Source organism: Armigeres subalbatus, chromosome 1 (genome assembly GCF_024139115.2).
Source record: "Armigeres subalbatus isolate Guangzhou_Male chromosome 1, GZ_Asu_2, whole genome shotgun sequence".
Classification (NCBI taxonomy): domain Eukaryota; kingdom Metazoa; phylum Arthropoda; class Insecta; order Diptera; family Culicidae; genus Armigeres; species Armigeres subalbatus.
This window is the reverse complement of record NC_085139.1, coordinates 98034793-98062677: the sequence shown is the minus strand read 5'-3', so window position 1 is coordinate 98062677 and position 27885 is coordinate 98034793. Positions and strand designations below refer to the sequence as shown.

The 27885-nt window shown below is 39.3% G+C and overlaps 1 protein-coding gene and 1 long non-coding RNA gene across 2 annotated transcripts; one reads left to right on the top strand and one right to left on the bottom strand.

Moving 5' to 3' along the window:
• The first annotated feature begins 1025 nt into the window (after window positions 1-1025).
• Window positions 1026-26493, top strand: LOC134203479 (cathepsin B-like). The gene is made up of 2 exons (XM_062678353.1): window positions 1026-1180; window positions 25268-26493. Exon 2 carries the CDS (start codon window positions 25285-25287, stop codon window positions 26290-26292), a length of 1008 nt encoding a protein of 335 aa, XP_062534337.1. The 5' UTR covers window positions 1026-1180; window positions 25268-25284; the 3' UTR covers window positions 26293-26493.
• On the bottom strand, window positions 10445-12090 carry LOC134226911 (uncharacterized). Its single transcript, XR_009983582.1, has 3 exons — window positions 11150-12090; window positions 11018-11087; window positions 10445-10964 (listed from the first exon to the last, which is right to left on the bottom strand). It is a non-coding gene; the product is annotated as an uncharacterized LOC134226911 (long non-coding RNA).
• Window positions 26494-27885: the final 1392 nt, after the last annotated feature.

Sequence of the window (27885 nt, the reverse complement as noted above, 5' to 3'; positions counted from 1 at the left end):
CGGTGTAATCGACAGGATCACACATCAACAAAATATTTCAAGAATTTTAGTTTTCAATCTTTGAATTTTTAAACATTTCAAGGTCTTGGCTCATAACGGAGCATATTCTTTGATTTGAAGCAGGAATATTATCCTGAACATGTTGAAGAAAGGATCTTGGCGATCCAGGACAAACTAACGGAAATGTGGTGATACAATATTATATAAACAATTTGTATCACAACTATATTGCCCATGATCGCATATTTGTAACATTTGCATTTTTTGCTATTTAGAGTTAGGCTCAAGAATTGTCTCCATCTAAGCTGGGGAAACCTGAAAGTTTGTTCTAAAAATCTCGAAAAAAAACTACCAAGTTGTTTTGTAACATCCAGCATAGTTACCGCATATCTTTTACACTGTACGAACTTTCTTCTGGAAGGAGATTCTATATGCACTCCGTGAATTTTGCATAAGTGTCTCTACTTATAGATCCACCCCAACCCATTTTTCATACAGTAATATAAACATGATGAAATCGTTTGGCAGATATGATCAGTGCTATAGGCAGGTGCCTATAAGTTATTGGCAAATAAGATAGGTCAAACCTGGTCAAACCGGTCAAACTTCGGATCAAACTAACTGAATAACCGACTACTTCCTTTCCGAGCAATTCATATTTTTTTACAGTTCGGCAAGGCCGTGATTTAATGTATTTAAAATTAGGTAACAAAACTGTATGCCTAAAAGTAGGCTACCGAGGGGTATTAATAGTTTCATTTTCTGAAAGGAACGCATAAATATGGTCTGCTTGGAACGTGCGAAGTATTCGCCGCAATGATAATTATATTTGCATCACTTCTTCTGCTACACATACATACACTTTTTCTAAGAAGTGTATGAGCACGTATGAGTTCTCTTTTACTTCAATAAAAGCATAAATTTGGCTACTTTGTCTTTACTCTGAGCTCGAATTTATTGTATGTAGAATCAAAACAATCGACATTTTTTCTTCCTCACACACTCTCATACAATTGTTACGTGGTATTAGTGGAAACTGTTGATCCTGAACCAGGGGACCAAACTGGGAACGAAACTCCAGTCAGCGAGACGGACAGACGCGGAGAAGATTTCTAGGAGAAAGTACATACATCGGATACCCATCGAGTCAATAATCACTATACATCGAGTTGCAGCTGAGGTAAGTTCAGTTTTCTTTGTGCTCCGCTAGTGTAAACCGGAATAATTTAATTAATGTGTGACTTTTTGTGAGAAGTGTTTTTTTTTGCCAGGAAATTGAGTGAAGAAAAAACACAAAGCAAAGAACCTTATCGAAAAACTGCGCAAAAAAGATTAGGTGATTCATTATAGAAGCAATGTTCATGTATTTCAAGTGTACTGATGCGAACACAATCACAGTTATGGCAGTCAAAACAAAAAAGAAAATACATGTCTCTCACCTATCATCTAAAAAAGAACAAAGACCAAAAACATGGAATCAATTCTATCAATGTTCGTCGTAACCCTCAATAAGACCGTGGAAACACCCTGATAAAAAATATAGATCTGATATTACTATTAAAGGCTAAAATATTACTATTTAATTATTACGGACTATTAAAAGCTCCCATCGTTTAACAACAATAAATGAAGGAATTAGAAGCAGAGGGGCGTAAGTGGCATTTTGGTCAAATTTGAGTTGATGATAACGAAGGATGCTTTGGATACATAGCTTTATCGCAAAATGTCGATATCGTTTGTGTGTTATTTATAATAAATGTAAAAATTTACAAAAATTTGGATTTTTTTTAAATTCCATTCAATTTGTATGAAACGAAGAAATATTGAAAAACTTTGATGTGTCTTACACTTCTTTGCGTTTGGCCTCCTCAAATGTAATCTACACTACTAGGCTTTTATCCGGCTTTAGAGAACGAGAATTTTCTTTATAATACTTTGAAATCGCGGTAAACAAAAACATTTAGAAACAGTTTTACAAACATACATAATACTACTTAATAGCATTTTGCACAGAAGATCCCAAAGTGTTGCGCCTGTGTCTACGCTATCATACTACTGGCATCAGACTTCAGCGCATTATTTATATTTATTCTCTAAAACAATGATTTTGTTCCAATATAATATGCTTACTCTCAAATTGCTATCTTGCATTCAGAAAAGTTGGAAATAAATTGATTCGACCGCAATAAATAGGAGATTGCCCTGATAGGAGAAGTTAACTTCGGTGGCAATTTATTTTGCAACCGCTTTACAAAGGGTTAACCTGCTGTGCTGTTGACGAGAGAGAGCTACTGGCTAATAAACACATTTCGAGCATTCAGCTAAATAAACAAGGGTACATGGGAAATAGCGCGCTCGTAGAATTCCGCAGCAATGAGTTGACCTTATTTACATTTGGACCGATGGCCTCTATTACTGCATTGGTTTGGCTGCCAGCTTATCACGTCTTGCAGTCATACAAATTAAATAAAACAAAATGACATAAATGTAAACAAAAGCGGCCTCATCCCAGCCAAATGCGATATAACCATAACTGACTCATCGAGAGATTATACACTGGCTATAAAAGAGTGATAAAGGGCATTTTTTTAATTACATACAGACCAGCTGACCCGATAACCGTTGTCCTGCATAGTAGACGAGAATGTGCGTTGTGCAAAAAATCTTTTTATGCTACGATTTGACAGGGTAAGTGAATTGAACAACTCAGTTGAATTAAGTTAAATTGAATTAAATTAGGGTGTTTACACGTTTAATTCGCATTTAATTCAAGCGACCTGCTCGCTTCACTTGCCATGACTAAACTAATACAATTAGGTTTTTCATGATTTTTGTAATTTTCTAAATTACACTCGTAACTTGAATGAGAAATGTCGAAAATTACAATGCATTGATGCAAGAAAATCCATCCATCAAATTATGCAGATACGAACACAAACCAATTCGTGTTCAATAACAAAAGAAAAAGATAGAAAGCGTTGACGGTATTGGCTTTTAGCAACTCTTGGCAAAAATTAGCAGCTGTACCAAAAAAAAACAACGTACCGGTAACTACAAGATATTCTTGAACAAAACAACAGTAACCACGCTGCATATAGGAGTGCGCAGTGCATAATCGTGGCCAAAAATATGTCAATTAATATTTTGTTAGTAACCCCGTTACAAATATTTAGTTAAAATTATGTCCTATACTGGTATCCGGGAGGGTATCTGGTAAGGGGGGGAGGTATATTGTTAAAAATATATTGAAATTACAAAAAATTTGAAAAAAAACTCCTCGGATTTGTTAAAGAATGTTTTGAAAACCCTTAAAATTATTCGATTTTTTTGTTGCCCCCTCAAAGTATTATTTTTGGCCAAAAAAATCCGAGAGTGGGGCATATTTTTTTATATCGGCCTGAATGCGTCCAATAATAAATACAAGTGTTTTCCTACAGTCACTCTCAAAATTGAGCGTACAACATGGCTTAGATGAATATACTCGAAAATTTCTAAAGGAAAATGATTGGTTGGCTGGGTTGTTTTTAATGCATTTCAATATTCATCTCTTTCTACAATGTATGCGTACATAAAAGGATAGAATTTTTTTCCCTAAAGTTTATTTATTCGAAAATAATTTCAAAATACGTCAAAATAATGTGACAAAATTGAGCGTACAGCGAATGTTTTTCTATCAAGTGATGCAATTTAATGTTGTTGTTTTTATGGTTATATTGTGCCTTGCAAGCAACAAAATGAAAACTTGCGTGATCATTTTCCAAGGCTCTCATAGATGTGAAAAATTTATCTGCAGTACAAATAGCACGTGCTATCAAAGCATTCATCGCCACAATCCACCACGTGTCGGCCGAATTTTCAAAAATATCAAAGTAGCTTTTTCGTGGCAGTATGTTTTTCTAGGTTTTTTTAGGCGACTACCGTGCAGGACCGAAATCCGTACAGCACCGTAATCCGTCTACCTCATGAGATATCAATAAATTAAAGGGGGTTAAAGGTAATTAATGTAGAAATAATTTATCTTATCCTGTTCAGATACTTGGCAGTAAGCCTTCAGGGCATAGAAATGGAAAGAAGGCTTTGAAATTAAAATAACAAAAATCAAAAACAAATCTCCACCCACCAAACGCGTAGTTTTTGCCGCCATTTTGTTTTCGATTAGAACATAATTGAACCAAAAGTAGCTGTGTTTCAATAGCTAATTGTGAGTCATTACATAAGATAAGCGAAATACAAATCGAAGGGATCGCTTCTCAAAGTGCGTATCGAACTATTTACAGTGGTAGTTTAGTCAATCAGACTGCTTCAATTTAAATATTTAGTTAAAAAATGGCTGTACGGATTTTGATTCTATGATTCGAAATCCGTCCACGGTGGACGGATTTCGAGTCAGGAAGTAGTTGATTTTATTCATTATTTTATCATGTTTTTCGTAGTTTTTAATGAGTAAATGTGAAACACTTCAAAAGTAGAAGGCTTCATGTTCATGTGTCAACGGCAAACGTTTTATTTATATTCGATTCCTATTTTCTAACGACTTCTTCATATACTAAGGTGCTTAAGTGTACGGTTTTCGATGCCCCACGGTATTTGGCGTTGCGATTAAACATTAGCGAAGGAATAGATTTTTTATGAGCGGTACTTATTTGTAGCAATAAATATCCGCTATTTGAACATTCAATGTTTTGAAAATTAAACCATGTAATAATTGAGTTTTGGTCAAAATGGCAAACAAGTGAAAGGTAAGAACAATTATGTTAAACAATTCAATGTTGTTGGGCAAAATAAATGTTTTAAGTTGTAGGTTTCACTGGCATTATATCTTATATTTATATGATAAATAATCAAAATCGAGCGAGACATGCGATAAAATTAAGAAAACACAGTCTAATAGATCTCTCTTCATCCAAATTAGTTTCCAACTAAGGGTCGAAAACATTCTCTTGATTGAGAATGTCTTCGAAGCTCCGTGTAACCTGATCCTCAATTGGACTAGTAAGACCTAGACTAAAATTATGGTCACTCTTGAACTGCTAAGCAAGTTTTTAAGCCTTTTCGCCATTTGTACAAATTTATTTCACTCTTTAAGCGCTGGAATTGGCTTTTGAGGATTTTTAAGAATTTTCGTTAATTTCCAAAAGGGTTTCGAACTGGGATCCAACTTCGAGACATTATTCTCAAAGTTGGTATTTCTCAGAATAGCGAAACGTTTTTTAATTTCATTTTGCAAATCTCGCCAAATAACTTTCAACGCGGGATCGCGAGTTCTTTGGTATTGCCTTCGCCTCACATTTTTAAGACGGATCAGTAGCTGAAGATCGTCGTCAATAATAATGGAGTTGAATTTAATTTCACATTTAGGAATTGCAATGCCTTTGGCTTCGACAATTAAATTTGTCAAAGATACGAGAGCATTATCAATATCACTTTTGGTATCGAGAGGAATATCAACATCAAAATTCCTATCGATATACGTTTTATATAAATCCCAATCAGCCCTATGATAATTGAAAGTAGAGCTGATTGGATTATAAATGGCTTCTTGTGAGATTTCAAATGTCACAGGAAGGTGATCAGAGTCAAAGTCAGCATGAGTTACCAATTGGCCACACAGCTGACTTGAATCCGTTAAAACCAAATCAATTGTCGAAGGATTTCGAGTGGATGAAAAACAAGTTGGGCCATTGGGATATTGAATAGTATAATATCCCGTAGAACAATCTTCAAATAAAATTTTGCCGTTGGAATTGCTTTGAGCATTATTCCATGAACGGTGTTTGGCATTGAAGTCACCAATTACGAAGAATTTTGATTTGTTGCGAGTCAGAATTTGAAGATCAGCCTTCAACAAATTCTTTTGCTGCCCATTGCATTGAAAAGGCAAATAGGCTGCAATTAGGCTTTCTGCGAGCGTGTACGCACACGCACATTTCACTCACACTTTTACTCAGTTTGTTTGCAACCACGAGCAGCTGTCACGGCAAAATCAAATGGGATTGTTTGCAACCACGAACCGTGCGTTCGTGTTGGTGAGAAATTTCGGCAAGACCCTAATGAAGGAAAATTGACCAAAATTTGTTTCAACAGAAACTCCCAAGGTTTCAAAAACTTTGGTTTCAAACGAAGAATATAATTTATGTTTGATACACGGAAGAAATAAACTACCCAATAGTGAGTTTAATTCACCCAACCTCGAACATCCGTACGGGAAGCCAAAATTGAGTAAGTAGGGTCGAAGTAGTTTGCCTTTACTCCCATGTAAAAAAAGTACCCAACGGAAAATTTATTGACCCAAATTTAAGTTTAATTCACTCAATTTCGACCTCAGGTAATAAAACTCAAAATTGGCTTCCCGTATTGAACTGGCGTCGTTGGATTGTTTGGCTCTTTTGTTTTTGACAACAAAAGAAAGAGTGGATGAAAGCGAAGAGAAAAAATAACTCAAAAGTAAGTTTAAAAGTACTCAATATTGGGTACTTTTTTTCTTCCGTGTACGTCTATTAATGACAATGGCGACCCCACCACAGGCGCTGTCAAGACGATCATTTCGGTAAATAAAATAATTTGGATCTCTTTTGATGAAAAGACCAGGTTTTTGAATATGTTTCAGTTATAATGGCAATGTGCACATTATGAAGTGATAGGAAGTTGAATAGTTCATCTTCCTTACCCTTTAGAGAGCGGGCATTCCAATTTAGAACTTTCACACAATTATTTAGATCCATTGAAACGGAGTCCAATAACAATTTTTTGTGTGTACTTTATACCAACCTGAACAGCTTCTGGTATGGTATTTGCTTTGAACATTGCATCAATCATGTGATGCAATTGTTCAGTTAAAAAATCAAAATCGGAAGCAGTCATGCTACCTGAATCGGCAACATGACCATTATTTTCCGTTGGGACATGGGTATAAACCTCATTTTGAGAAGAGAAATTTTGTCTACCAGCAGCGATGTTTGCATACGTAGGTACATTCGAAAAATTGGAATTTACTGAAGTGCTTGCTACCCGTTGACGGGCGGCAAAATTTGTTTGTGAATTGTGGTGGGTATGAATTGCTCGACCGGTAACTGGTTTCGAAATTTGAGCGTTTGAAAAATTTCTACCCGTCGAATCTGGGATCCGATTGGAATTTCCCGTCATCAATTTTGCACGGGAATTCAAAACTTTTTTGCATGAAGGGCATTCCCAGAAATTGGATTTATGATTGCCCCCACAATTTGCACATTTAAATTTATTGGAATCTTCTCTCACAGGACATGCGTCTTGTTCCACCACAAATCATGCATTTAGCATCCATGTGACAATGTTTGGTTCCATGACCCCACTTTTGGCACTTACGGCACTGGGTGGGGTTTTGGAAATTTCCCCCAGGCCTGCGGAAATGTTCCCATGTAACACGGACATGGGACATAATACAGGCCTTTTCCAAACTTTTCATATTATTTAGTTCACTTTTGTTAAAATGAACTAAATAAAATTCTTGAGAAATGCCCCTCTGGGAAGTACCAGGGTGGGATTTCTTTTTCATCTTAATTACTTGGACTGGTGAAAATCCAAATAATCGAGAAATTTCAATTTTAATCTCATCCAGTGATTTATCATCACTGGGAAGACCTTTCAAGACGACTTTGAACAATCGCTCAGTTTTGTCGTCGTATGTGAAGAATTTATGGCGCTTCTCAGTTAAATACTGAAGAAGACGTTTGCGATTGTCAAAGGATCCTGGCATAACGCGGCAGTCACCCTGCCTGGCAATCTGGAATGAAACCTTGATCCCCTGAAGGTAACTCAAAATCTAATTCCTAAAGCCAGAAAACTCGGCAACAGATACCACTATTGGCGGAATCCTTTGCTTTTTCGCATGGATCGAATCACCCGGGCTAGAGGTATATTCGATTTGCTCAATTTCGCCATGAATCAAATCGAACTGATTGCTCAGTTCGATAGGAGAAGAGTTATTTCCAATGTTAGAGTTAGAAGGAACATCTGAAGTCTCTAGCTTCTTTTTATTTTTTCCGCGCTTTGGCAGGACGGTCTTGAAACCTTGTTTCTTAGAAGGAAGTGGATAATTCAGAGACTCACCCTTCCTCTTGTTTTTATTAATGCTCATTGCTGAGCGTGGAGACGTGACCTTCTGAGAGGTTTTTTCAGAACGGTGTCCCTGCAAGATTACCACCTCTTGTCGGAATTTTACTTCCGCAAACGGGTCCAACGTAAAACGAAGGCACGGATCCTTGCAAAGATCGTAACTGGAAACTGAAATCGGTAAAAATATTAATTAATTTGATATGAGCTCAGCGAAGAAAACATTAATTTTACTGAGTACTTTTTACTCGGTACTTTTTTGACAATTACAAACGGAATTTCCAAACAGAGTAGCAGGGTTGTCTAACTTATCGATATCCTGCAAACAGTTTTATATTGCTGAAAGTATGTGTGTCTGTATGCATGTATGGGTGTGTGTACAACCATCTTAGACACTTTCTACTGGTATTCGGATGGTATTCCGAACCTGGCCATCAAAGCGGCCATTGCTGAGGCTCCCGAGATGATCAGATCTGTCATGCAAAGATGCCTGGACGATGGAGTCTTCCCTGAAGCATGGAAAAGGCAGAGCTTGGTCCTATTGCCAAAGGCGGGAAAACCACCGGTGGATCCGTCGGCATATAGGCCAATATGTCTGCTTGATACGGCGGGGAAGGTGCTCGAGAAGATCATCCTCAACAGGTTGTTGATACGCACGGATGGTCTATCGAGTAACCAGTTTGTCTTCCGAAAGGGTAAGTCGACCGTAGAGGAGTTCGGTCGTAGCAATCGTCCGGTTCGGTTGTGTTTTTGTGACGTCTTGATTTTCCTCTACCACCGGCTGTCAACGAATTTATAATTTAAAAAAATCGAAGAAATAGTTTAATTTATAAATGTTTATACAAAAATATATGCTTTCGTTAGTGTTAGTGATATACTCTCGGGTATACTGTTACATGTTTAAAAGGCTTGGAAGCTACATGTTTGAATATGTGAACATGTTAAAAGGTGATACATCTGCACTTTTGCAATATGTACAAGAAACATCTGTGCCAAATAATAGAAGAGCTTTCTGGACCTGGATCTGGATGGCAAGCTCGTCAGGGCTGATGAAGATTCTGAAGCTTCTTGAAAATCCTGGTGAGATCTACCCTTGTTGACTTTTATTTTTGCTGAACAACTCAATTGAAAAATGTTCCTAGAAATAATTAATTTGTTGATTGAAATTCATACCAAAAAGTTTCTATAAACGTAAATCATTATAATAAATCGTTATCGTTGTCGACGCCATTGGCGTAACTAACGAAAAATTCTAGGAGGGGCTAATTCTTGAGGGAGGTAATTCTGCATTTTCAAATTTGAGACCTTCACGAAAAGTACCGATTTTCGATATTTTGGTATCAATCGATCGACGGACTCTTTAAGATTTTCCCCAACTATTAAAAACAATGGATTAGAATGCACTTGCCGTCGCCGAAAGTAGCAGTTCTCAAGAGAAATATCCACGCAATGCTCAGATTATCGTTTCGCTTCTATCAGTGATTAGAAAAGCGTTTTGTGGAAAGAAAATCTGTTCTTCTAGGCGTCGATTTCGGTCTCGAGATATCAGTGGCGGTGCTGAACTTTTATTCTTAGCGTCTTAGTGGAAAATCATCTAGCGGCCGTCGGACAGCAGCAGCAGTGAATTTTTAACGCAAACTTCGGATTAACGTTTGATTGCTGTGGGTGATTCGAAAGACGCATTGTGGATTGAAAATGGACTCTTTTCAGGAACAGCATGTTATGAAAAGAAAGGGTTGATAGCAAACAATGGCGTCGGTTGCATTCCCGTGGTACTGAAGGAAGGAGAGCAACGATGCAGAAACGTTGGCGTTAGTAGCAGTCAAGTGATATTTTCATTCAAATTTCAGATTTTATTTCTGTTTGTAAATGGGTTTTTCTCAGATACACTAGAGGAGGTTGAGCCGAGACCAACATACTTTAAGTGCAAATCATAATCACTTGGCGACGCTGCAGAAGTTTTTTCTCTATGGATGGCAAATCATCTGACGTTGATGTAATAGTAAACAATAGAAATTTTCTTTCAAAATTCTGATTTTGCCTGTGATTGGAAAGGCGCATTGTCGAATCGTCTCCGAAACATCATTTGACAGGAGGTTGAGTGCGAGTGACGAATTTTCTGTCGTCAGATTCCAGAAAAACTTTATGCGATTAGAAAGACATATGAGCTTACCCAATAAGCATTGGATGCTGATAAAGAGCTTTTTTCGCCACAATTTGGCTTGTTCAGCTAAAAAACTAGCTTATTCAACTTAAATTGTTTGTTGCAAGTTCCCGGTAGCGCATAGAGCAATCTACCTTTAACGATTGAGGAATACTTAGGCAAACACAAATCAAAAGCACCCAGACACAAATCTTACATTTTACATACGTTTATTGTTCATCCGAACTTGGTTCTCTTCTTAGCTCTTGGCTAATAATCCTACGCTGTTTTCTAATGGCTATTTTTCATACTAAAACTAGTTTTACTCACGGACGGGCCCGTCTTACTGTATTAAGAATAGTTGCTTCGCGATCTATGCCGCCTCCGTACGCCACATTCTTCCTGCATGCTGGCTCTGAATCCGCTTCGCGCACACACACTACCACGCCAGCCTTGCCGGCTTCTAGTCTCCGAGCTTTGCCTCCGACTCCCGCGTCGATCGTACTGGCCACCTAGCAGACCACGCTTCACTCCCTCGCTGAGTTCGCAGGTATACTAAGCATCAATGCTTTCTACGCACACTGTCTTTCGGCGTCAACGGTCAACGCGAGCCCTGGCGTGACTTCCTGGCTTGAACCGCAATCCACCTTCGTCCTAATCCCCAACGAGCTGACGATCACCACCTGCCAAACAAAAGGACCAAATCTACGGAATAAGATCCGCCGAAAAGACCCTGTAAAATGGTCATAAGTATAACGTCGTCACGATAAATCTTCGGCAACTCACCCTGTGAAGGGGCCTTTTTTTTCGACGAAGAGATGGTTTCCTTTGTTGGCGTGTCAAAACAACAGAGGGGCTGAAAGTGACGTCACGATATTAATTTTCTTTACTGTCCCACTTCAGTTCGTCTCAACTCACCGTTTAGGAACCACTGGCACGTGCTCGAATGGTGCGATTGTTCCTTTCTTCTTCCTCGAGGCGTCGTGTCGTCGTGTGAACTCACTGGTCTTTTTTGTCGTCCCGGGCAACTAAATTGCTGCTGAAAACTTCCGCCTTGATCTCCGGCGCACGGAGTGGAAACGACAATCCTGACTTGGCGTTAAATACTCTCTAACGGCTTCTATTAGACCCAGTGCCGTGTTTAATCACCGCACAGCGGGTTTGGATGCGCTTAAACACCGGTTTTCAAACTGCGAACCGACTAAATGGATTCGCGACCGAGCTACTGCAAACCGCTCAAAGGTCAGTCGCTACCGCGTGTTTTAACTTTTGCCGTACTGATCACTACTTAAGCTCACGGAACGCGACGACGGTAGATCGCGCACGACTTGTTCCTCTGGAGAATGTGAACTATCTGACGATTCTCTATCTTTTACCCGACGCGCGTTGGTTGGAGATCAGTGCTGCGTTCAGAGCAGTCGAACAAACGAGAGAGTTGTGGCCATCCTTTTCTCCCGCGTGATTTTCTGACATTCAGCAGTGTCGTGTGTAGATTTTCTTCTGTTTTTTATTCATTCTCTCTCCTCTCGCAGTGGGTTGTGATTGTCGCCTACTGGATAGATGTGAGTGTTGTTTTTTCGTTGTGCGACGCGACGTTTATTTGGCTGCCCGGAGTCCTCTCCCGATGCGCCTTTGTGTGCGTGTGTCGGCTAACGGGCTTTAGCATGCCGTCCGATAACTGGTTTTCAACTGCATATGCTTGTATCGTTGCAGAGCGTTGCATTGGTAGAGTGAAGTGCAGGAGCAGGGGTGTTTCACTTGCGGCGTACGGAACAGGGCCTATTTTCCTACTAGTTTATAATTTACAGCGTTGTCAGTATAATTATTTGATCTAATCTAACAATTGTGTCTCAAACAAATTAAATCGTAACATGTTTACTGGTTAGTAAAATACGCCTGTGGAGTTTTATCCATCCGAAAGAATTCCAATTTCTTTCTCATTTAAATTTTGGTTACGTCTTCTTGAAAACTCAAGATTTTGCCTTTCTGGAATCTCCTAATTGATTTTCTGGAAATAGCAGAAAAATCCCCCAAATTACCATTCGAAGCTACAGAAAGAAATGCTTTCAAAATATTTGGATCGATACAGACATATGATACGTAGTATTTGGCTCTCACTTTGTTGGAAGGATTCTTTTGATAATTCTTTCAGAAAGGCCATGCATCTTTAAGGACTATGAACACGCTAGGTTTAATTAAATATACTCACAAAACTCTGTAAAAGCTTTAAAATATTTAAAGATTAAATACTTGCTGAGAAAACCAATTTTAAATCAGGATTTTTTTGAAATATTGAAATATGAAATAAGCTAAGAATCCTGTGTTTCTTAAACGATGTGTCCAACATTTTATGCTGTATCAATATTAAGACCAAGCAGACATGCCACTAGAACTTTATTCATCTAATCAAAATTTTAGAAATTGTATTTGTTTTCTTAGTCTGTTGCTTCTATTATTTCTTCAATCAGCATTGCTTCAGCATGGAATCACTATTCCTACTTCAGTTTCCTAAAGTAATGATATCTGGCGCTGTAGAATCAAGGAAGCGTACTATTTTTCGTGTTTAACATTCCTATCGTAAGATATAACAATTGTGCGAAGTTCGAAAATTTGTTAAAATAGATTCAATGTTTCGTAGAGAGAGATGTGAATGACGAGAACTTATTTTTGGCAGTTACGCCTATACATGATCAGATATACACCCAGGTTTTTTTTCGTTGAAAATAAATTAATTAGTGCGTGACCAAACGTGTTTTAAGAGAGCAGAACGACGTGGAATTATAGGAAAGTAAAAGTAAACTGTGCGTCTGATCGTGTTTTCTCTAGTTGCATCATCGAAATGTTTGGTTGTGCGTTGTGCGGTTGTCATGTGCGCGTCCCATCGTATTTCTTTTATCACGCATAACGATCGCGCGATCATTGTAAAATTCTGTTCTGCTTAGTGCGGTCGGTAAATCAATTAGTTAACGCACGTTCGTACGATTGTATTTTTGTTTAACCTTGATCAAATTACACGATACACTCGGCATACCGTTTACTAAAACGAACCCTGCTACATTCCCTCCCCACATATCCAAAATCCCAGTGATTTCTCGTGGAAGTGCAGATGACTCGTCGGCTTCCGTCAAAGCGAGTATCACGTCAACATTTTCCTTCCTAATCCCTAATTGACCTGCATTCGAACACGGCCGGCGCTGGTATTGCTTAATTTTGGGTCACCAATTCTTACACATTGAGGATGATGTTAGTCCCAAACACCATCTGTTGGTTCTCTGTGTAATTACAGCTGACCTGGCAATAACGGAGTAGTAACCGTGGGCGGTCAACCATGCTCATGCTAAGCATTATGCGATTTGCACGCAACAGGTTGCATTCGATGCGGAACGCGGCCTAGTTATTCGCTATTGTAAATTGGCCCGATCGCCCATTGAAAACCGGAGTCAATTGAAAAAAATATTGTTGGAAAAAATATCAACATTGGCTGCAAAGCATTCAATTGAACGGAGTAGATTGAATTGTAGAAACAAGTAAAATGTATCCTTCCAAAGTGTTATTTTGACCTCCAATTTTTTAATAATGTGTGAGAAAAGAACTTCCTCATTTCTTCATTTATATCCTTTTTCCTTCTTCTATCTTCTATCCTTTTTTCTTATTTCTACTTTCTTCCCTTTTCCTTGTCACTTTCTATCATCTTCTTCTTTCTACTTTCTTTCTCTTTTCTTACTTTTATTCTTCCTAAATTCTTCTTCTTTTCTCACTCTTCCTTCTTCTTTTTTCTTCTTCATTCTACTTTCTTCTTTCTTGTTTTTTTCTTTCTCACTTCTCACTACTCACAGTTTATTTATCATTTCTCGCTTCATACCTCTTAATTCTCATTACCCACTTTTCACTTCTCATTTCTCAATCACCTCCCACTTCTCACTATACATTTCTTATTTCTCACAACACATTTCTCACTCTCACTCTCACTTTCATCCTTTACTTCTCACTTCACGATCACACTTTTTACTGCTCACTTATCACTACTCACTACTCATTTCTTACTTCTCATTTCTCACTACTTACTTCTCATTTTTCACTTCTCCATTCTTATTTTTCACTTCTCACTCCTTCTCACCATTAATTTCATACTTTTCATTTTTCACTTCACATTTCAACATTTTTCCTTTGTTCAACTGCCAAAACCATCGAAAATATGTAAAATTACCCAAGTAACACCAAGCATTACAATATTGAACGTATATCAATCACAAAACAGGTATGCTAAATGCTAATTACATTAGATCAGTTTTAACCAAGTGAAGTTGCATTTATTCATCAATTGTCAGACAACGATACTCTTAATCAGACTGGAAGAGGCAAAAGCATGGCTCGCTGCTGCTGCTCGCCTATTGACACGCTGATGTGTGAATCTATTATAACACGCTGAAGGCATTTTACTCAAACCCCACATTTCCCTTCTACTCTCATTAAAAACGCAAAAACAATCTTCTAGCACAGGATGCAATGCTTGTTTTTCTCCTGGGTTATTTAAATGAGACGAATGTGAACATCGGTTGCAATTGAGCAACCGGTTAACTCCATTGAAAACTGCACACCAAAATAAACTTGACTCAACTTCATGGTTTTAATACCAGAACAATGATTCAGAGTGTGGGTTCCCAAATTGTGGGAAGCGAAAGATAAAACGTGATCCATACTTTCGTTGGATGATTAGAGAACAACAAATTTACGAAGCCTTCTTTTGTTTGTCAAATACAATGAGAATTTCTTCTAAAAAACATTCCATATCTTACCCAAATGCAATCCAAAACTAAGCGGTGTTGAACTTCATTACTAATAAGATTTAAGAACAACCTAATAAAGATAATAAAATTCATGCTTATCCAAATTCAATCCAAATCAAATCCAATGCTATTCCAATCCAAATCTAATTTGAATCCAAACTCTATCCAAATCCAATCCAAATCCAATCCAAATCCAATCCAAATCCAATCCAAATCCAATTCAAATCCAATCCAAATCCTATCCAAACCAATCCAAATCAAATTCAATGCTAATCCAATCCAAATCTAATTTAAATCCAAACCAATCCAAATTCAATCCAAATCAAATCCAATGCTAATTCAATTCAAATCTAATTTAAATCCAAATCCAATCTCAATCCAATCCAAATCCAATTAAAATCCAATCCATATCAAATTCAATGCTAATCCAATCCAAATCTAATTTAAATCCAAACCAATCCAAATTCAATCCAAATCAAATCCAATGCTAATTCAATTCAAATCTAATTTAAATCCAAATCCAATCTAAATCCAATCCAAATCCAATCCAAATCCAATTAAAATCCAATCCAAATCAAATTCAATGCTAATCCAATCCAAATCTAATTTGAATCCAAACTCTATCCAAATCCAATCCAAATTCAATCCAAATTCAATCCAAATCCAATCCAAATCCAATCCAAATCCAATCCAAATTCAATCCAAATCCAATCCAAATCCAATCCAAATCCAAATCCAATCCAAATCCAATCCAAATCCAATCCAAATCTAATCCAAATCCAATCCAATCCAAATCCAATCCAATCCAAATCCAATCCAAATCAAATTCAATGCTAATCCAATCCAAATCTAATTTAAATCCAAACCAATCCAAATTCAATCCAAATCAAATCCAATGCTAATTCAATTAAAATCTAATATAAATCCAAATCCAATCTAAATCCAATCCAAATCCAATTAAAATCCAATTAAAATCCAATCCAAATCCAATCCAAATCTAATCCAAATCAAATTCAATGCTAATCCAATCCAAATCTAATTTAAATCCAAACCAATCCAAATTCAATCCAAATCAAATCCAATGCTAATTCAATTCAAATCTAATTTAAATCCAAATCCAATCTAAATCCAATTCAAATCCGATCCAAATCGAATCCAAATCCAATTCAAATCCAATCCAAATCCAATCCAAATCCAATCCAACCAATCCAAATCTAATCCAAATCCAATCCAAATCCAATCGAAATCTGATCCAAATCCAATCCAAATCCAATTCCAATCCAAATCTAATTCAAATCCAATCCCAATCCAATCCAAACCAATTCAAATCCAATCAAAATCCAATCCAAATCCTATCCAATCCAATCCAAATCCAACCCAAATTCAATCCAAATCCAATCCAAATCCAATCCAAATCCAATCCAAATCCAATCCAAATCCGATCCAAACCAATCCAAATCTAATTTAAATCCAAACTCAATCCAAATCTAATCCAAATCCAATCCAAATCCAATCCAAATCCAATCCAACCAATCCAAATCTAATCCAAATCCAATCCAAATCCAATCGAAATCTGATCCAAATCCAATCCAAATCTAATTCAAATCCAATCCCAATCCAATCCAAACCAATTCAAATCCAATCAAAATCCAATCCAAATCCTATCCAATCCAATCCAAATCCAACCCAAATTCAATCCAAATCCAATCCAAATCCAATCCAAATCCAATCCAAATCCAATCCAAATCCAATCCAAATCCGATCCAAACCAATCCAAATCAAATCCAATCCAAATCTAATTTAAATCCAAACTCAATCCAAATCTAATCCAAATCCAATCCAAATCCAATCCAAATCCAATCCAAATCCAATCCAAATCCAATCCAAATCCAATCCAAATCCAATCCAAATTCAATCCAAATCCAATCCAAATCCAATCCAATCCAAATCCAATCCAAAACCAATCCAAATCCGTACTTTTAATCCAACTTTTAGTTTCGCGTACAGTACACCATCAACCATTTGCCATCAACTAGTATTGCTAGCCAATAACTCCAAACTAATCTTACGCATAATGAATTCGAACTTCCGAATAGCTTTGTAAAATCCGGCAACCTTATTAATTTTTTAAATTTCAAGATATCTGCTCCTACAGGTAATTCCGCTATGGCTACTAAGTCAGTACATTCCAAGATAAATTTCTAAATAATATATTTGGCTTTCCGAACAGTTTCGAACAGTACAGCATTGAATATTTCTCCATTTCTCTCAGATTTCGTTATATAATAGCTCGACTGGTAGTCTCATGTACGTTGCCAAGTGGCTTCATGTAATCCTAATTTGTTTTAATCAAAATCAATGCTCGCAGGACTTTGAAATTTTCTAGATCGTAAACCATTTTTCGTTGGTCTTCCATACTCACCTTGTAGTTTCACAAACTACAATACATTTTTTCGGCCACCTTTCAGACACGCCTTATAGTTTTCTAAACCACAAACCATTTCCACCGATCTTCCGGTACCGCATTGTAATTTTGCAAACCACAAACCAATTTCTTACCGTCTTCCAGGCGAGGCTTTAATATTCTTCAAACCACAAACCATTTTTCCAGCGGTCTTTCAGACGGGCCACAAAAATTTCCGACGACGTGTCTTGTGATTTAGCAAACCACAAACCATTTTCCGACGGTCTTCGAGACGCGTCTTGTGATTTAGCAAACCATAAACCATTTTCCGACTGTCTTCGAGACGCGTCTTAGCAAACCACAAACCATTTTCCGACGATTTTCGAGACGCGTCTTGTGATTTAGCAAACCACAAACCATTTTCCGACGGTCTTCGAGACGCATCTTGTGATTTAGAAAATCACAAAACATTTTCCGACGGTCTTCGAGACGCGTCTTGTGATTTAGCAAACCACAAACCATTTTCCGACGGTCTTCGAGACGCGTCTTGTGGTTTAGCAAACCACAAACCATTTTCCGACGGTCTTCGAGACGCGTCTTGTGGTTTAGCAAACCACAAACCATTTTCCGACGGTCTTCGAGACGCATCTTGTGATTTAGAAAACCATAATCCATTTTCCGACTGTCTTCGAGACGCGTCTTGTGATTTAGCAAACCACAAACCATTTTCCGACGGTCTTCGAGATGCGTCTTGTGATTTAGCAAACCACAAACCATTTTCCGACGGTCTTCGAGACGCGTCTTGTGATTTAGCAAACCACAAACCATTTTCCGACGGTCTTCGAGACGCGTCTTGTGATTTAGCAAACCACAAACCATTTTCCGACGGTCTTCGAGACGCGTCTTGTGATTTAGCAAACCACAAACCATTTTCCGACGGTCTTCGAGACGCGTCTTGTGATTTAGCAAACCACAAACCATTTTCCGACGGTCTTCGAGACGCGTCTTGTGATTTAGCAAACCACAAACCATTTTCCGACGGTCTTCGAGACGCGTCTTGTGATTTAGCAAACCACAAACCATTTTCCGACGGTCTTCGAGACGCATCTTGTGATTTAGAAAACCATAATCCATTTTCCGACTGTCTTCGAGACGCGTCTTGTGATTTAGCAAACCACAAACCATTTTCCGACGGTCTTCGAGACGCGCCTTGTGGTTTAGCAAACCACAAACCATTTTCCGACGGTCTTCGAGATGCATCTTGTGATTTAGAAAACCATAATCCATTTTCCGACTGTCTTCGAGACGCGTCTTGTGATTTAGCAAACCACAAACCATTTTCCGACGGTCTTCGAGACGCGTCTTGTGATTTAGCAAACCACAAACCATTTTCCGACGGTCTTCGAGACGCGTCTTGTGATTTAGCAAACCACAAACCATTTTCCGACGGTCTTCGAGACGCGTCTTGTGGTTTAGCAAACCACAAACCATTTTCCGATGGTCTTCGAGACGCGTCTTGTGATTTAGCAAACCACAAACCATTTTCCGACGGTCTTCGAAACGCGTCTTGTGATTTAGCAAACCAGAAACCATTTCCGACGGTCTTCGATACGCGTCTTGTGATTTAGCAAACCACAAATCATTTTCCGACGGTCTACGAGACGAGTCTTGTGGTTTAGTGAACCACAAACCGAGACGCGTCTTGTGATTTAGCAAACCACAAACCATTTTCCGACGGTCTTCGAGACGCGTCTTGTGATTTAGCAAACCACAAACCATTTTCCGACGGTCTTCGAGACGCGTCTTGTGATTTAGCAAACCACAAACCATTTCCGACGGTCTTCGAGACGCGTCTTGTGGTTTAGCAAACCACAAACCATTTTCCGATGGTCTTCGAGACGCGTCTTGTGATTTAGCAAACCACAAACCATTTTCCGACGGTCTTCGAAACGCGTCTTGTGATTTAGCAAACCAGAAACCATTTCCGACGGTCTTCGAGACGCGTCTTGTGATTTAGCAAACCACAAATCATTTTCCGACGGTCTACGAGACGAGTCTTGTGGTTTAGTGAACCACAAACCGAGACGCGTCTTGTGATTTAGCAAACCACAAACCATTTTCCGACGGTCTTCGAGACGCGTCTTGTGATTTAGCAAACCACAAATCATTTTCCGACGGTCTTCGAGACGCGTCTTGTGATTTAGCAAACCACAAACCATTTTTCGACGGTCTTTGAGACGCGTCTTGTGGTTTAGCAAACCACAAACCATTTTCCGATGGTCTTCGAGACGCGTCTTGTGATTTAGCAAACCACAAACCATTTTCCGACGGTCTTCGAGACGCGTCTTGTGATTTAGCAAACCACAAACCATTTTCCGACGGTCTTCGAGACGCGTCTTGTGATTTAGCAAACCACAAACCATTTTTCGACGGTCTTCGAGACGCGCCTTGTGATTTAGCAAACCACAAATCATTTTCCGACGGTCTACGAGACGCGTCTTGTGGTTTAGTGAACCACAAACCGAGACGCGTCTTGTGATTTAGCAAACCACAAACCATTTTCCGACGGTCTTCGAAACGCGTCTTGTGATTTAGCAAACCAGAAACCATTTCCGACGGTCTTCGAGACGCGTCTTGTGATTTAGCAAACCACAAATCATTTTCCGACGGTCTACGAGACGAGTCTTGTGGTTTAGTGAACCACAAACCGAGACGCGTCTTGTGATTTAGCAAACCACAAACCATTTTCCGACGGTCTTCGAGACGCGTCTTGTGGTTTAGCAAACCACAAACCATTTTCCGATGGTCTTCGAGACGCGTCTTGTGATTTAGCAAACCACAAACCATTTTCCGACGGTCTTCGAAACGCGTCTTGTGATTTAGCAAACCAGAAACCATTTCCGACGGTCTTCGAGACGCGTCTTGTGATTTAGCAAACCACAAATCATTTTCCGACGGTCTTCGAGACGCGTCTTGTGATTTAGCAAACCACAAATCATTTTCCGACGGTCTACGAGACGAGTCTTGTGGTTTAGTGAACCACAAACCCAGACGCGTCTTGTGATTTAGCAAACCAAAAACCATTTTCCGACGGTCTTCGAGACGCGTCTTGTGATTTAGCAAACCACAAATCATTTTCCGACGGTCTTCGAGACGCGTCTTGTGATTTAGCAAACCACAAACCATTTTTCGACGGTCTTTGAGACGCGTCTTGTGGTTTAGCAAACCACAAACCATTTTCCGATGGTCTTCGAGACGCGTCTTGTGATTTAGCAAACCACAAACCATTTTCCGACGGTCTTCGAGACGCGTCTTGTGATTTAGCAAACCACAAACCATTTTCCGACGGTCTTCGAGACGCGTCTTGTGATTTAGCAAACCACAAACCATTTTTCGACGGTCTTCGAGACGCGCCTTGTGATTTAGCAAACCACAAACCATTTCCGACGGTCTTCGAGACGCGTCTTGTGGTTTAGCAAACCACAAACCATTTTCCGATGGTCTTCGAGACGCGTCTTGTGATTTAGCAAACCACAAACCATTTTCCGACGGTCTTCGAAACGCGTCTTGTGATTTAGCAAACCACAAACCATTTTCCGACGGTCTTCGAGACGCGTCTTGTGATTCAGCAAACCACAAACCATTTTCCGACGGTCTTCGAGACGCGTCTTGTGATTTAGCAAACCACAAACCATTTTTCGACGGTCTTCGAGACGCGCCTTGTGATTTAGCAAACCACAAACCATTTTTCGACGGTCTTCGAGACGCGCCTTGTGATTTAGCAAACCACAAACCATTTTCCGACGGTCTTCAAGACGCGTCTTGTGGTTTAGCAAACCACAAACCATTTTCCGATGGTCTTCGAGACGCGTCTTGTGATTTAGCAAACCACAAACCATTTTCCGACGGTCTTCGAAACGCGTCTTGTGATTTAGCAAACCACAAACCATTTTCCGACGGTCTTCGAGACGCGTCTTGTGATTTAGCAAACCACAAACCATTTTCCGACGGTCTTCGAGACGCGTCTTGTGATTTAGCAAACCACAAATCATTTTCCGATGGTCTTCGAGACGCGTCTTGTGATTTAGCAAACCACAAACCATTTTTCGACGGTCTTTGAGACGCGTCTTGTGGTTTAGCAAACCACAAACCATTTTCCGATGGTCTTCGAGACGCGTCTTGTGATTTAGCAAACCACAAACCATTTTTCGACGGTCTTCGAGACGCGCCTTGTGATTTAGCAAACCACAAACCATTTCCGACGGTCTTCGAGACGCGTCTTGTGGTTTAGCAAACCACAAACCATTTTCCGATGGTCTTCGAGACGCGTCTTGTGATTTAGCAAACCACAAACCATTTTCCGACGGTCTTCGAAACGCGTCTTGTGATTTAGCAAACCAGAAACCATTTCCGACGGTCTTCGAGACGCGTCTTGTGATTTAGCAAACCACAAATCATTTTCCGACGGTCTTCGAGACGCGTCTTGTGATTTAGCAAACCACAAACCATTTTTCGATGGTCTTCGAGTCGCGCCTTGTGATTTTGCAAGCTGAAATATATCACTCGTCACAATTCAACCACTTGAATTCAACTCATCTCATGAAATCAAAGACAGGATCCAGAAAATAGACTGGCAGAATCGCCAAAATGTATGGCCCTAAATGGCCGGAACGAAGTTATGACGGCGACTCCCCGTGGATGCGTGTGCACGCCGCGGAGGTCTGACTGGAAGAGGCAAAATCATGGCTTGCTGCTGCTGCTCGCCGATTGACACGCTGATGTGTGAATCTATTATAACACGCTGAATGCATTTTACTCAAACCCCATAACGCCATCGACACAGAATAAGCACCTCGAGAGGTGTAAGCTTTGTGGCCTTCGTCAGAGCTTACTACGGTCAGGTTAAATAAAACTTGTGAAAAATATTTGCATGGTTATGACCGTAGCCGACGTGGCAGACCTAAAGTTGTTAGTACTTTTTCTTGATTGATGACTTGTGAGGGAAGTCAGATTTTTTTCTTTTTTGGAAAAGATGTTTAATTTTGATACACATAGTTAAGTTTGCCATCTTAGGGTGTTTTTAAGAGATATTGCGAAAAAAGATTCGGCTGCCGGTGGGACTTGAACCCACACTATTCCATTTAGTACACGGACGTATTACCAATTATACAACAGCTGCCCTTGCGAGAAGTTGTTCCATAACCAGCTAATAACGATGGGATATCAGTCAATTCCCCGTATCTATCGAATCTGCTTTGGCAACATTTCACACCCTGTTCTCTCTACCCAACTATGTGTATCAGAATTGAACAACAGTCGGTTGCGTTTAAATCACAAACATGTGCTTCTATGTCTATGTCTATGTCTTTTTTCGCAATATCTCTTAAAAACACCCTAAGATGGCAAACTTAACTATGTGTATCAAAATTAAACATCTTTTCCAAAAAAAGAAAAAAATCTGACTTCCCTCACAAGTCATCAATCAAGAAAAAGAGAAACGATGATACCCTGCAGTATCACACACCGCTGCTGGTCGGACGCTCGGTGGCAAGCGAGCCTCTATTGTCGTTGCAGAAGCAAACCCGCCTCAATACGACAAATAGAAGCACATGTTTGTGATTCAAACGCAACCGACTGTTGTTCAATTCTGATACACATAGTTGGGTAGAGAGAACAGGGTGTGAAATGTTGCCAAAGCAGATTCGATAGATACGGGGAATTGACTGATATCCCATCGTTATTAGCTGGTTATGGAACAACTTCTCGCAAGGGCAGCTGTTGTATAATTGGTAATACGTCCGTGTACTAAATGGAATAGTGTGGGTTCAAGTCCCACCGGCAGCCGAATCTTTTTTCGCAATATCTCTTAAAAACACCCTAAGATGGCAAACTTAACTATGTGTATCAAAATTAAACATCTTTTCCAAAAAAAGTTGTTAGTACTTACAAAACATAGCGACCATCCTAGGGTAAAATGCCCAATAGTGGACCCCCTAGTAGCGAAATGTTGCTCTTCCGGGCATAATGAGTGGAAATTTGCAAAATATTAACTTTGCGTGATATCTAATATCAAGCTCTGCATCTCCTCTTCACGATACATACATAGAACACTCAAATACTCGACGTTATTTTTCGAAATTTACATTTTAAAGTCGGACTGAATTTGCCCTATAGTAGACCCCCTGGGGGTCCATAATAGGAAATTGCTTCCCTATAGTCGACACTTCATTTGATTTTCATGTTTCGTTTCGGGACGTTCTTCTTCCCTATTATGGACCCCCCAAAATATTCCTATAATGGACACTCTCGTGTTTATTTTTTATAGAATTGTAAAAAATCATCTAATTTTACTTTCCATAGCATTTTCAATGAATGTAATCAAATCATAGGACTGTAAGGTAGGTTCTCCCGATGGAATTTCATACCAAAATGTTTCCATTGTGCTGTAGTAATGAAAAAATGGGTGGAGGGTCCACTATTGGTTGAGGGTCCACTATTGGGCACTTTACCCTACCTTCAACTTGTCTTTATCCAGGACCTTTTCGGCTTCCAGAGGTCCCAACATAGCATGCCATGGAGATTCTGTATAAATTCGAAACCATTAACCAGACATATCCATTACCGAAATAAAACTCCGGTTTTGCAAATGTCAATAAATTCCTCAGAAAATTCAGATTAAGTTGGAAAGCAAGTTCGAGTTGGAATGTTAAAACAAAGAAGAAAAAGAAGAAGGATTGATAGTTCGAAAAGTTGCCTAACGGATTCAGAATGCTTAATGTACAAGTACATGTTCAGTACAAAGACTGCAGGGTCACCATAAACATATTGGAGCATAACTTGCTCAAGACTCTTGCAGCCCTCAAAAGGTTTGGTGTGAGATGCTTTTATATGAAAAAAATCACAGAAACAAAGCTTTAAAAAAAATGAAAGCTTGACTCCTCTGGAATTTTACAGTGATTAAAATAACTCCCAGCGTCAAAGTACGCTAATGCGAGAATTCCTTTGACAGGGGTAGCTGACGTAGTAGCTTTCGTAAGTTCGGCGTTCATGTTGTCAGTATGAAGCAATATGTTTGTTTTTTGTCCTCAATCAACGGAAGTTTTGGTAGTATTCCGAGTGATTCATTAATCTCATAAAGCGCTTTATCAGCATTAAGTTATTTGACTTAAACAAAAATCCTAGATTAGGCTTCATTCACAGATTACATAAGGTTGTACAGGAGATAGGTCTGCTTAAGCGTAACAACCCATAAAAAATCTTGTCTCAAAGAGAGGAAATTCACTAAGACGGCACGATTACAATTGTTTATCGATCAAATTACGTCACAATCGCATTGCGGAGAAAAGTTAATCAGTTAATTCCGTTAATTCATAAATACCCCTGCATGCTTGTTTGTTTTCCAGTTTATTCCAAGCAAATTTGTGAACACAGATAAAATATGATATGCCATCGAATGCATTCCGATTATGTGGACATCGTTCCTTAGTTTATGAATAATGTCTTAGCAGACTACGGGAAATTCCTAAGCTATGTGTTGCACATTGATAAGCATTCATGAAAAAAACATTGAACTCGCGAAATAATTCTTGATAACCCCTTGAGTATCATTACCAAAATCTGACCGTTGCTCCTAAATATGTTTCGACCATAAATAACCTTACTCTGGACAACAGCAGAATACCAGTTCGGTTGAAAACCATTTTGACATTGCATTATCAACAGCCTCTGCATTTAATGATAGTCCTGCAATCTTGCGTCGGCATTGCGCAATACACTAAGAAGATTCTTAACAACGAAGCAGTGAACTTTACCTGACCCTCTTTTATTCCTTTTATACTCTTTCAGGAATCAAACAAAGAGCAATGAAGCAATATCTGCTCCTGGTAGCAGTCTTGGCACTGTGTGCCGTCGGACAAAGTCGGCGCGTCCATCCGCTGTCGCAGAAGTTCATCAACGAAATCAACAGCAAGGCAAAAACCTGGCGGGCGGGACCAAACTTCTCCCCGGAAACGTCGATGAGCTTCATCCGCGGCCTGATGGGGGTCCACAAGGATGCGGACAAGTTCAGACCACCGATGTTGCTGCATGAGATGGAAGACGACGATGACCTTCCGGAGAGTTTCGACTCGCGCGCACAGTGGCCCAACTGTCCGACCATTGGCGAGATCCGCGACCAAGGGTCGTGTGGATCGTGCTGGGCATTCGGAGCCGTCGAAGCCATGTCCGATCGTATATGCATCCACTCGGAGGGAAAGGTCCACTTCCGCGTTTCGGCTGAGGACCTGGTATCGTGCTGCCACACTTGCGGTTTCGGATGTAACGGTGGATTCCCGGGAGCTGCTTGGAGCTACTGGGTGCGCAAGGGCCTGGTCAGCGGTGGCCCCTTCGGATCCGATCAGGGTTGCCAACCATATGCCATTGCACCATGCGAACATCACGTGAATGGAACTCGTCCGTCATGCGAAGGTGAAGGCGGCAAGACGCCGAAATGTGTCAAGAAGTGTCAAACCAGCTACAATGTCCCGTATGCCAAGGACAAGCGGTACGGAAAATCCTCCTACTCCGTCGCAAATCACGAGAAGCAAATCCAGAAAGAAATCATGACAAACGGACCGGTTGAGGGGGCGTTCACTGTCTATGAAGATTTGCTGAACTACAAGAGTGGTGTCTATCAACATGTGCAGGGCAAGATGCTCGGAGGACATGCGATCCGTATTCTGGGCTGGGGAGTAGAAAACGAAACTAAGTACTGGTTGATTGCGAACTCGTGGAACAGCGACTGGGGAGATAACGGATTCTTCAAAATTCTACGCGGAGAGGATCATTTGGGCATTGAAAGCTCCATTGCAGCCGGTTTGCCAAAGATTTAAATCGAGAAAAATTTGTGTAGCACAGGTACATTGAAAAGACTTTATAGACTTTTTATCATTCCAGTAAGAGGGAAAGAAGTAAGATTGATAGTCGAAAGAAGCCGAGGGATGGAGGTTATCATAGTAAATATTATCAAGCATATTTTTAGCGGTGATAGTGCCGAGTTTCGCAGGATAATAAAGTTTTCCTTAGTTAGTAAACATTTTCCTGACCATAAAAACTTGTTTGAAGAAATCCTTTCCCAGCAAAAATTAGAGTGATTTGAAGTTATCTTCAACAATGCGTCGTTTTCCAACCTAATGTCCGTATGTTACATTATTTTATAATTCTTCTCATCTCATCCCACATCAGCTGTTCATGTATTTGTCGTTCTGTGGCCGACATTGTACCCGGGGTCCAGTGATGAAATTGCAATTTTGTCATAACTGCAAACTGAACATAGATCACATCTGAGAATTCAACGAAATGTTCCATTCGAATTATGTGAAACCTACCTCAATACTACAGTTTTTGGCGTTTCGTCCGTACGAAAAGCCATGAAAAACCTTCTCCAGATCTCCAGAAAAAAACATTGATCATTGTTCCGATTCCAAAAAACAGTAAAAATGGTCCAAATCGTTATGAATGTTTAAATTATGAATTTATGAATCCGGAGACGGGCCAGCCTAGGGCTGAAAGTCTTCTTAAAGATTTAAAAAAAAATGAATCATAGGCCATCTACGTTTTTAAGTCATGTTACTATTATCAATAGCGTAGCGCAGTAGTACAAAAGGAAGTAAGATCAAATAAATTCTTCCTAAATGGTTTAAATGACGTGGTCTGCTTCCACATAACGGAGTTGCCAATCGTCCGGAAAGATCCGACTTTGGCGGAAGGCGAGAGATTCCTAATCATGAAATACCTCAATTGAAAGCCTGAATGTTCTACATATTCTTTTTAAAGTTCAGCAGACGAATTGCCAAATTCAGCCAGCTGCCATTACATCAAGGAAGTGCACCAATAAAGGTACAACGATAGCTCATTCAAAAAGAGCTGAATTGATCCAATTAGGGGAAGAGGTGGTAAAATGAACACGTTAAGGACCTGAGTTGAATTCAATCATAAAATGAGATCAACTTGCTAGTTTAACCACTTAGACCAACAATTTAACTCATATTCTTATTGCACTGAACATTGTTTTCGCTAATATACATCGTTTTACATAGTTTTTCTTCGAAATAAAAAACATCGAAATTTCGTATGTACAAAAAAAGTGCGGGTAAAATGAACACTTCCTGGTGGTAAAATGACCATCGATTCTAAAACCCTTTTGTAACATTTAATTTTCATTTTTTCAACTCCAGCACCGTAAATATAACCAATTAAGATTACGAGAGGGATTTGAAATATCTGGTATATCTTTTTAAAAGCTCTTAATTATCAAAATAAAAAAAAGAAGAAAAAAAGTTTAGGAATATCAGTTATTTTGAAATAAAATTTAGATGTTCAAAGTTTTATCTTGATTATTTGATATGGTTTGTTTCTTGCACTTCCGCTTCACAATTGCACAACTTTTATCATAAATTTGTATAAGTTTGATACAAGTGTTCATT

Bases quoted from the DNA above. Each gene is read 5' to 3' on its own strand.
- LOC134203479 (XM_062678353.1), top strand. From the start codon at position 25,285: ATGAAGCAATATCTGCTCCTGGTAGCAGTCTTGGCACTGTGTGCCGTC.